The 12,006-nt window shown below is 40.3% G+C and overlaps 1 protein-coding gene across 2 annotated transcripts in view; it reads right to left on the bottom strand.

Annotated features, from left to right (window-relative positions):
- Window positions 1-12,006, bottom strand: part of USP13 (ubiquitin specific peptidase 13) — a 45,797-nt gene that overhangs the window by 15,843 nt on the left and 17,948 nt on the right. For both annotated transcript variants that reach the window (XM_042881172.1, XM_042881174.1), the window contains exons 4-10: window positions 8,567-8,688; window positions 8,032-8,174; window positions 7,614-7,798; window positions 3,302-3,396; window positions 2,399-2,586; window positions 1,617-1,688; window positions 1,250-1,343 (exon numbers count right to left, since the gene is read on the bottom strand). In XM_042881172.1, the coding sequence (XP_042737106.1) occupies window positions 1,250-1,343; window positions 1,617-1,688; window positions 2,399-2,586; window positions 3,302-3,396; window positions 7,614-7,798; window positions 8,032-8,174; window positions 8,567-8,688 (899 nt within the window). The remainder of the gene's footprint in view (window positions 1-1,249; window positions 1,344-1,616; window positions 1,689-2,398; window positions 2,587-3,301; window positions 3,397-7,613; window positions 7,799-8,031; window positions 8,175-8,566; window positions 8,689-12,006) is intronic.

Raw genomic sequence — 12,006 nt, 5'->3', positions numbered from 1 at the left:
AAAACAGTCAGTATCTACTATGCAGAACAGCTGCCAAGCAGACATGGGGCACTCAAATTATACAAACTACAGTGTACCAGATGCTTTGCGTCCAGAATCTTCCTGGCATTCTTCTTTGGAACTGAATTCCTATATCAATAACTAATAGAGACAAAGGTAAAAGGAAAATACCTATTTTCACAAAAACCATCACTATGCTTCTTTGACAAGCCCACATGACTTCTACTGTCCATGAAAATACAACTCTGTATGAAGCATTTTCCCCTGTAAAGAAAGCTCCTTCCTACAAGCAGTATCTTCACTTCAGTTGTGAAGACTAATTTAACTCCAGATGTTGTTTGGAGCCACAGTAAGTGGGCTGGCAGGGACATTAACATGGAGGGAGGAACGACGCACATTGACACAGTTTTCCCAGCATCACTCTAAACAAATGTTTCAAGTAGATAATTTGAATAGGAAAACAAATCTCAATTTTGATAGATTCACTCGTGTACATTACACAAACCAAATAACTAACATATTGCTCAAGGCAAATGTTAATCAAACCACTGTGGGAAAAGCAGCAACAAATCCATAAGCAGAGTTTGAAAAAAAGAGTCAAAATACAAACTGATGTCATTCTCACTCTCCAAACACTGAGGGAAATTTATGCCAACTTGGTAAAAGAGAAACTGTTGTGACATAAAAGCTTCTAACAGCTTTTCTTCACAGAACTGAGAAGAGGTACAAAGACAAAGCAGAATCACACAGGGCCCATGAAGCTTGTTGAGAGAAAGAAATGAGCCAGGCCTTGGCAAAAAATTATCATTATTTCTAAAAAATCAAAAAATTGCCTAAGATATTAAGAGCTTCCACTGAAATCAGGTAGAATATTTTCAGACACCTCAGAAACAATTTATTTGGTCTTTCTATTACTTTCTGCAATTTAGAGTGAGATTAGAAAATCCTCTAACACTCAAGACACCCTAAAATAGCATTCTACTGTCCCTCAGAGAAGATAAACAGAAGTTCTATGAATGCACTCATCACAGGAGCTGCTGAACACCTTCTTAACAGAATCATTGGTTACTTTAAAGCTTTGCACAAATAGTCCCTGACTAATATATTCCTGACTAGAATCCCGCTCATTCCACCTTGCTAAGTATCCCATGCTAGATCCATCCATGTTCTCCAATGCCCAGCACCTGTTCCCTTTTCTCAGGGTATCACTTTTACCTAGTTACTAGGCTGCACAAACTCAGTCAAATACCTTGTGTTCTTCTTTCATCACCTGTTCAATAAGCTCAGATTTCATGGGTGGTTTAGAATACTGGCCTGAAAGGAGGCCGTGTCCCAGTTTAGCCCTGTGGGAAAGAAAATGAGGGGGAAAGAAACAAAAAAACATGAACACATGAGAAAATAGACAAAAAAAAAGAAGATTTTCTTCCAAGGAAGAAATATACTGTCTTTGAGCCTCAAAAGAAACATTACATATAATTAATCAGGCAAGTCTTCACATTGAACCCTGTGCCACGTTTTGATTCCAAGCCCACACAAGCCTATTTTTCTTCTTTGCCATTAAATTATTCAGATTCTATTTAAATTGACAAAGTTAGTCATTGAAAAGCATCGCTTACATCTGGGTGTTGAAATCTTGTGTTGGATCAAGTGGGGAGTAGTCGAATATTCTCGGAAGGTTTCCCACATACCTGGGCATCAAGAACAAAGCACAAACATTCAAATACTACACAGAGGTAGACACACGGTCCTCAGCAGCAATACATCTACAAGCCCCTTCTGTGCTGGCAAATCAAATTTTGCAACGCACAAATAACTTCACCTAACCCTGGTGAATGCTTCTACCACTGAAAAATAGTAGTAAAGAAATAAGGAAAAGGATATTTAAGTTATGGTTAGAAGTTTCTAGCTAAAGAGAAAATATATGGCTTTGCTGTTTACCCAGAATATTCTACCTGAAACAGCTGCTGGGCACTGCTCAAAACCACAATGAAACAATGTACTTCCTACTCCAGACCAGCACTGCCAAATAAATTCTTAAGAGTTTTCTGTTTGTTAGCTTTTAATCAGGAACAAAACACATGAAATAATGTTTGTATCGAGTTTCCTCAGAGAAATAATAGCTAATTCCTGACAATAATTGCTGAGGTATATATTGTTGCAGCCCATTTGTTGAAAACCAAAGCACTTGGTAACATACTATCTGAGTATTGCTTCACTTGAACACAGGTGAAATAACAGGCTACCTGGGTAGAGCCACACAAAGAAACGTGTGATGCAAAGATCTAAATTCTGCCAGGTCCCTATCTTGTTAAAGACTCTAAAATACTGTTCTGCATAGAAAAACAGGACATAGGAGAACTAGGCAACTAGTAGTAAGTGCTAGCTTGGAGCTACTTACGCTCGCTGGAACTCTGGGATGCTGAAAATGGCTTGCATGACAGCATTGAGGTAGCAGCTATTTCCCAGGTTCTTCATGCCGGTATACCCTGGGCCATACACGGGCTTGAGTTTCATACCAGCTTCCTGAATCACTTCCCATTCAGAGACTCTTGGTTTTATCTCATTATCTCTTAGACCATTCTCTGCCTGAAAGCAAAAAGACTTATTTTGCCTTTTAACTTCTGCAACTATTATACTGCTGCTGTCATCATCACCAATTTTGTGAATTCTTTTAGAAAAGAGCAGCCAAATTGATGGGAAAAGGGAGGTGAATCCCACATGCAGGGGAAGAGGTCAAGGTCAGAAGTGTAGCAGCTTGCTCATCCAATTCGTCTCACAGCTCTTCACTACAGACCGCTGGCTCTTTGAATGTTTCTCATTATGCCTTCAATCTCCACTTCTCTATGATGTGCATTCTCAAGACTCAGCATAAAGATACTTCATGTTTTCAAGCTGCACTTTTCCGTTTATAATGGTTGGGCATAGCTGCTACTGTAGAAGATGGTCTCAGCAAACAAATCAGATGCAAAGATGCTGCTTCAACAACTCTCCATGCAAAAGGGAAAAGCTAAGTCTGGGATGTTGAAGTTCCAATTCACAGCTCAGCTTTCAATTTGTAGATACTAATCATTACATTACCACTTACTGCTAGCACTACTCCCCCATGAAGGCTTCTGAAACTCTTCTATAATAGTTTAGGGTCTTTTTTTTTTTTTTTCTTTTGTCTCCACTTGGACAATGAAATACACTAACCAGTACAAGGTTTGTTCAATATGAACTACAGATATAGTTCTTCTCCTGTTTCTCCCTACTCCCAACTAGAAAAGTAACAAAGAAACTAAAAAGAAGCTTGATTTCCTACCACTTGCATCTGCAGCATATCAATCCCAAAGTGTGCCAGATGCTTTGCTATATGGGGATCTAACACCGGCTCCTCTTCATCAAAGGAATAGACATCTACAAAAGCAAAGAGAAACAGATGACCTGTTGTATCAAATGTTACCCTTTCTCTTTGTTGATTATTGCATTCTCAATACAGAAGTGCCTATATAAGATGTCTTATTCGTATTCTCTGGGTTTGGTTGAGATGTATATAATATACAGACCACAGAGCTCAGTAAACATCTTAAATGTTTTCAACATATCAACTCAACTATTCTCCTTTGAGTCAATTACACACCTTCATAGCATTAAAACCTACGAAAATGTGAAGTAATTACAGTATTACCCAACAATCCCCTCTCCTTTCCACAAAAGGAGTAAAAGAAATTTGTAGAATAAAGAAGGAACACAACTCACAGAATTGTAAGGTACATAACCAATCCATGTTTTGAACACAGCAGCAAGAATGTTTGAATTTTATGTGGAGCTACTACATGCTGGCAAACACATTCAAAACTATGAAGCCAAGTGACAACTGGAAATGGCATTTTAATGTCTCATGCAGTTCAAGGAATCCGTTTCCTTTTCCCAGTGATACACAGGGTAAAAATAAAAAATTCTTTATTCGAAATAACTTGGATGGGAGTTGGAAGATTAATCTTATCATGAGGGAGAAAGTCCAATGTCATTATTGGGATGTCTTGCTTTATTGTATGAGAGATCTAAATCCTAGCTCTAAAATAGCTCCTCGTAGTCCATAAAGATTTTGAAAGGGCAAAGTTCAAGCTGGGGAGGAAAGCAGTAAGCCTAATGATACTTTTGTTATGAAGCTACATTTAATAAATTCAATAAAAGGACAAAATGAAAATAAAAATTTCATTTTTAATACTTACCAAACAAGACTTTAATGAAGCAGAGCTTTCACCTACTTAAGCAAATAACAGTAAATCTACAGGCATGGCATGAGGATATAAGACCCACTAGAAAGTCCTGAACAGGTCTTGTCTTTTCTCTGCTCTCTTCCTTCGTAGTGTACGAATACTCCTCTGCTCCAGTCTCTACTCATATCAAAGCCCAGAAAGTCTCTGCCAGTACTCCTCTCAGACAAGTTTCCATCACATCCTATAGAGCTTTTCAGTGATCCTGCCTCATGTGATCAGATCCGGGGTAAGAGAGAAATTTGAACCCTGAACAAGAAGAAATAAGAAAAATCTGGGAGGACAGAGCAGGAATCCAGATGAAGTCTGCTTGCAGCACAGACCACTTCTAAAGGGTCGTTCTCCTGCTCTCTCCTGGCCTCAGTCCATCACCTGCATAAGATTTTAACAAGACTGCAGATTCCTTGAAGAATGCCAGTGAGAAAACCACACTGAAATGATAGCTTGAGTGTCAGCCACTATTCTAAGATCTAAGTGCAACTTATGGATTTATCAGTCCTATGAAAAACACAAACTCTCTCAAACCAAGGAATGGTGTTTTTGAGTCACATTGCTATCAGTAGCCATCAGACCCTCTATTAACATTGGTTCTGATGACCCCTCTGGTATGCATGGAGCTGTAGCTGCTCATCTACTGGAATTCCACTGTGTAGTAGCAAGCATGCTCAGAGAACTTGACAGCTCATCCACATACAACATTCCATAGTCTTCTGGTGAGGTCACAGAACAGCCAGAAGATCCTGTAAAGCTCACACACCTATCAGCGAGATTACACATCAGCTGATCTTGGGTGACTGCTCCCAATGTGTTTGCTTTGATTTTGTTTTTCCTTATTTCTGGCAAATGAAGAAAGAGCAGCCATCTGGAATTACTGACCCTGAGCTGCAAGAATGGAACACACAACGTTAATCTTCACTCAAGCCCAGCTTGTCTCACAAACATTATTCCTTTCTGCTGTGTAGCCAACTTAAATTCATTAGAGAAAAACAATCCACTTCAAAGGCGGCAAAGGGCAGCAAATTAAAGAAGTTGAGAGTTCCAAAACATTGGTCCATAGTTCTCTCCTGCATTCTTACCCATAAGAGTCTACACAGAAGTCAGCAAATGGGACACACTAGCTGTGGAGTAAGAAAAGGGTAGAAGAGATAGAGGTAGAAGAGGGAAGATAATAAAAAATGAAAAAGAGAACAAGAAATATGAGATAGGTACCACAAAACATTCTTCAACAGAGAATAACTGTTATTACTCATATTGCAGTAAGAAAAGCGACACTGCTACCTGTACTTCCTTCTCTCTTCCAGCTCAAGATTTATGCCTGTTAGAGACATCACTCCTTCCTACTTAAAGGAGAACAGGCAATGGTGTGTGAAGAAACAGGTTGCCCAAGATTACCCCAAAGAAGTATCTGACAATTACTGAGACTGGCATCCACAAAGCAACTCATTCAAGTACCTGTTAAAAATAGAGCCTCTCACTGCCAAATAACTATTCCAGTCCTCAGAGCATTTTCAACCATGAAACCTCAAGTACTTGAAATCAAACGTAATCGCATTGTAAAGAGAAGTAGCTGTTAGCATAGCCTGCCAAGAAGCACTCAACCTAGAGAAGAAAATGTTTGACTTGTCTAACCTGCCCAAGGTCCTAGGATGCTAGACAGAATTTTGGTTCAATCTCTGATCCGAATCCAGGTCTGTTTGTTGACAAAACTATGAAATGAGGCTAATGCCCCACAAATCCCTTCCAGTCTGTGCAATACAGATTTGTCAGGAAAAGACAAGGGGCTCTCCTCTGCTCTCTCTGTGAATAAGTAGGGAAAGGATAAGCACAGTACTGGCATCTCCTCTTTCTCATCCTTACTTGTGTGAAAAAGGATAAAGTAACGTCAGCAGAAGGACCAACACTTATTATTCCTCTGCTATTACCTCTTCACCTCCAGGCCAGTAAAGCAGAAACCAGACAGATATTTGTCACAATCAGCCACAGGGCCTCTTTCCTGAAGCTCATCTGTCATCCAGCCCTATAGAGAAGTTATGATTACCAATGCAATATAGATCAGAGAGATTAATTGCTGAAAAGGAAAAGAAAGAAGGTTGGGGGAGGGAAGTCTTCCCTATAGGGACATTAAGTTAACGACATCCAGAAGAACAAATATCTGTGTAGAACAGCTGCCGCCCCCCATTCAGAGGGAAAGATGACAGCATGTCCTTTGTTATCCCGAAGGCCACATGAGAGCAAAAACAGCTGATGGGTGGGAGGCAGAAGTACAACAGCTGTAGGAAACAAATACTAGTGGTAAAAATACCAGAAAAGCATTGAAACAAGCACTAAAATATTATTTATTTTGTAGATGCAGGTTGAAACTTTCATCCAAGAAAATCCTAACCATCTTCAATCCAAAAATCAGGCTCATCCAAGGAAACAGAATCTGGGAGAAAATTAACTTTGCTCAGTGTTTCTATGGCACAGCTGGGTGAATCTAACTACAGCCTCCTTACCCTGAAACTGAATAGGACTTAAAGATGAAAAATTCTCAACTGATGTGTGTAAATAAGTGGAAGGCTGCTGCTCTGTGCAGTCATTTTTCATCCCTATGGTCCTGAGCACTAGAAAACAAATGTAATCATGCTACCTGATCCTTTTTTGCCTCCTTACAGCTGCAGAAAAAGATGCTTGCTTAAGACTTTTTCAGCTTCTCATGTTTATACTCCATCTAGTTTTCACACACCACAACCCTCCCCCACAGCAACACTGCAGAATGTCACACAGAGAATTTGCAAGCAGGAACACTTCTATAGATTTTTCATTCTCACAAGATCATCAGGCTTTTTACTAATGACCATCACAGCAGCCCCATGAAAATGAACAAAAAACTACTGAATCAACAAGGGAAGATGGTACATTTCCCAGTACGTTAAAAAAATACATATGATAGTAGGCTTTTCTGAATTTAAAATGCTACTGTTATTGCTTCTTTGTTATTGAAGATTGAATCATTTGCCCCAGACTAACACAGCAAAATTACCCAAACTAAAAATACTGTTTCTCAGGACTATGGTGTTGTTTCAAAACACCATTCTTCCCCACCTAATATTAATCCACTATTACACAAAGCCAAAGTACTATTTACAATCAGACATATGACAGGAGAAAAGAACATTAAAAAAAAAAAAAAAAAAGGCTTTCTTCTAATGAAGTGTGTCATTCTCCTCAAACTGAACAAGACTCACAGGGTTTTCTCTCCATATCAGTCCGTTAAACATTTGCACTGGAAAAAAAACTCACTTGATTGTAGGTTTACATTGTTAGCTTCATGCACAAAAGATATCCCATCTAAGAACCTGCCAGGTGGCTGACCTGCTCCATCAGGAGTGATGGTTCCCAACTTCACTGCCAGGGGATAACCTGTCTCCTTGTAGTGCTCCATTGCGTGGCCATTCCCTCCACTACCATCAAAGAACCACTTCCCGCACAACACTGAACCATCTGTCAGGTTCAGCCACAGATTCTCCCGAAGATCACATTTTGAGCACTTCCAACCACTGAGAAAAAAAAAAAGAAAATAAAAGAAAAAGGAAGAAAGAAATTAGAAGAAATTACAGAAGTAAGAAAGGCAGGAAACCATTCTGCATTCCCTGTTATGGTAGGTCAAACCAAGCACACATACATCCAGCTAAGAATCACGCAAGATAATTGCTGGCTGAGTTACTGCCTTTAGTTTTTTATTCTGGACTGTATTAGATAACCTAGAATGAAAAAACCTTGCAACGCTTACCTGGGGGGAATTCTAACACCATTGTCTAACTGCACAAGCGATTTAGCATGCTTAGATGCCTGTAGCTCTTCTTCCCAGGAGTCAGGGTCCTGCTTCCTATAGGGTGATTTTGCACTGAGAAGTGCATCAGAAGCTATTGTCACCTGGAAGACAAAGGAAGATCAAATTCAAAAATCTATCGCAGTTCAGTAACTTTTAGGAACTTGACATTCAACTCAGTTGCTAACCATATATTGAACTGGATATCAGTAAGACTAATTATATGCTTAAATACACAAATATGTATCTGGATTACAGTTATGAGGAGAGCAAGCACAACATGTAATACAGGAGGCAAGCTGTCATCAAAATAAGGGAAGGAATGCAAGAGGCAAAAGCAAATCCCAAGAAAAAAGATAAAGCAGACTTTTAAAAATGCCTGCCTCTCTAGTTAAGAGAGACCTTCATGTAAAAACAAGCAACTGACAACAAATCAGCATTTTGATGAAAACTGATCTAGGGAAAATTCCTTCCATGTTTGCATATGTTCACTAACCAGTGCTGGTAACTCTTCTATGTTTGGTAATGAGATTTCATAGTGATCAGGAAATATAACGAGTTTTGCTTCATCTTCATATTCAAAGTCATCACTGCTCAGATCACCATTTGCCTCTAGATCTGGAAAACAAGATAGGTATTGTTAGGAGACAGTCCCAGGACCATGGCTCCTAAACTGTGCCAGTGGTACCACTAGGAAGCACTGCCAGCTATCAGCCCAAAAGCTGACACTCTCAGTAGTTTCTTCTGTTCTAAACTGAAATCTGACCCCACTGCAAGAGGATTAGCAGAGGACCAAAATCTCCACCTCAATCTGAGCTCCGCTCGTAGTTGATCTGGCCTCTCTCCAAGCAGTGTGCTGTTGCAGACATCTCATTCTGGAAGCAGATAACAAAATTCTACACATTTTGGACAAAAGCAGCAGGCAATACTGCTGAGTATTCACCCAGGATATTGAAGCACTACACAATTTGAGACTAGGTCACACACTAGCTATGCCTAAATTGCAAAGCAACAACCCACGTTATCCAGATCACAGACCTGGATGAAACATTCCGTGGCTCCTATTCACTTTGCATCTGTAGCCTTTCCTCTCTTCCAGCTTTCCATGGCTGGAATTACTCCCGTATCTCATCATTAGCCTCAAATAGCTAAAAGCAAGAGCAATTTGTCTCTTACCACAGCATGATAGGCAACCAGCAACCTCACTTTACTCTGGGCTTCTTTCACAGTTTGTACTACTGTCTTCTGTTTTGATAAAGGATAGAATCTCAACAGATGCAGTCCACAGCTGTAAGCTCTTTTTCTCTAAAAAGTAAAGAAACTGAGCGTCTCCAAGCTGATGGCAACATACTGCATGAATTTCACACAACCTCAATGGTGGCAAACCTAGTAAAAACAAAACTAATGATAACCTCCAAAATGTGACAGATTTCAACCTGTGCAGTTTCCTCAGAGAAGATAAAAACTGTGTGTATGTTCAGACAAGTTCACAAGGCAGCAAACATCTCTTTTGCAGGGCTTACAGTCCCATGCTTCGCTCTGCCACCAGAGGGAACCTGAGGACAGCTCACATCAGTCAGTAGCTGTCATCTGGTATTTTCTTCTTCATATCAACATTAGAAGTTTTTAACCTTCACAAACCACTGTATAGAAAAGGCAATTACATGGCTGCCACAGTTCAAAATTCAGAGCCACACTTCAGCTCATCTCATGAGCCAGAGAGCAGGTAGACAGCAGCAGCTTCATTGCTACTGACCCACATTAGAATTAGGGATCCAGAGAAAAATACTCAGCAACATCATCCTTTTGGGCGTAAGGGGAAGAAAAAAGTTCCTTTTCAGGCTTCATACCACTTGTATTACCAGAAAAGTAAAACATGATGCTTTGTCAGCATGGTATTTTGGATGTCTGACACAAGGCAGCATCACACTTCTTGAAGGAAGAAACACAGCATTATAACAATTTCAGGGGGAAAGAAAAGATTTAACTTGCAATTTTACTTTAAAAGTGATCATGTAAGGCTGGCACACTTGCAGCCCACATATCTACAAAGGATTACAATATTTTCGGCAACTGTTGCACTGAAGATAGTTTATCAGTGTTCACATGTCCAGTATCACAAGAGTAGAAATTAATCCATGGTCACAGACTCAAAACTGCTGAAACAGCAGAGGACCTCAAACTAATTCCTAATGGTGACAGGTCCCTTAATGATGTCAAGTTGAAAATCCCAAAATCTGTACTCATGTTTTCAAATTTTAGCTTACATGCAGAGAGCCACAGTTGCTAAGCTTGGTAAGAAGACACACCTGCATCATATTTTCTGTATCCACACAACAGCCAGTTTAGCTAAGAAAGCATGAGTTTCTGCATAATAAAACAAGATGACTATTACATTACAAGACAACAGGAGTCCACAGGAAGCGAGGCTGCCAGTGGGCATCCCATACAGTCTGCAGAATGCTTCAGATACGGATCTTAAAACCAGAGCAGAATTTGACAAAGGAACAACTGTAGCCAGGGAAAAGAGTAGTGGGAGAAGTCTGCTTGCAAATTGAGCATATTTGACCAGAAGTTATCATAACACTAAAGGGACTTGTAACAGGATAAACTTTCAAATACTCTATTTCATACAAGGCTATTTCTCAGACAATGACTATCTTCTAACATACAGCGTATAGAAGAATCTCTGGGCAACAAATGGTTTACTCCAGTTCTAAGGCTGCTGCACAACAACCAACCTGTACGCCATCTTTTTAAAGTGCTGCCGACTTGGTGAACAACCACATGACAACACTCCCCTTCTACCAGACAAACAACTCTATGGTACTCAGTCAGAGCCCCAGTTAAACACTGCAGTCATTAAAACAAAGTGGCCATAGGTCACCATGTTGTGTTGGGAGGCCAGGACAACGGGGAAAGCAAAATAACGGGCACGCTGAAACAGCAGCGCGTCTGACGTTATTTTGAGCAAGCAGTCAGGAGAGTACATTTACTCCAGCTCACAGGCGTCACACTTCTGTGACAGTGAGAAATGCACTGCTGCTGGACTGACTGAAAACAGCAGCTGGAGGTGGAAGACAGTACTGTAAACCAACCTACTGGAGGGGAAGGAGTGGACATGGCCAGATCAGATTTAGAAGAGTTACCAACTGAATGCACTAATAATAGGGGCATAAGGACATTCCAGGCAGGATCTCTAAACAGGATATCCTGTGCATATGGATGTGTGTGCATGAAAGGGGACACAAATACGAAAACTGAATGAGGATGTTGACTAATGAGGCTGCAACAAATTTTCAAACTCAAGAAATGTATCTTTGGAATCTGGGTTTAATCCTGATCTCTCTGAAAGTGATGGGCAAATCTGTGGCAACGTGGAAGTGAAAGATAAGTCTTTCAACCAATTAATTTCTTCCTGAAGCATCTAAATGACAATAAACTGCAGCAGCACTTTGCAGACCACAAGCTATTTCAATTAAACGTCTTCAGATACACCTGAAACACCAACCTCACATACTGGTTTCAGCTGGGACAGAGTCAATTTTCTTCACAGTGCCTGGTATGATGCTACATTTTGACTTTAGGAGAAAAACAGTGTTGATAATGCACCATATTTTAATTGTTGCTGAGCAGTGCTATGCAGAGCCAAGGGCATTTTCAGCTTCTTGTACCACCCTGCCAGCAACAGCGCTGGAGAAACCCAGGGAGCTGGGAGGGGACAGAACCAGGACAGCTGACCTAAAGTGGCCAAAGGGATATTCCATACCATGCATCACCATGTGAAAAAAAACATAAAACTGAGGAGAGGTGGTTGGGGTGGCAGCCACTACTCAAGGACTGACTAGGCATCAGCTGAGGGGTGGGGTGGTGAGCAATTGCATTATGCATTGCTTGTTCTGTAAGTAAGTATGTATGTGTGTACACACACACACA

The sequence above is a fragment of the Lagopus leucura genome, unplaced genomic scaffold (assembly GCF_019238085.1).
Source record: "Lagopus leucura isolate 7727_CA_CO unplaced genomic scaffold, USGS_WTPT01 Super-Scaffold_100029, whole genome shotgun sequence".
Classification (NCBI taxonomy): domain Eukaryota; kingdom Metazoa; phylum Chordata; class Aves; order Galliformes; family Phasianidae; genus Lagopus; species Lagopus leucura.
Note: the sequence above shows the minus strand (reverse complement) of the source record. Positions and strands in the feature narration are given on the sequence as shown.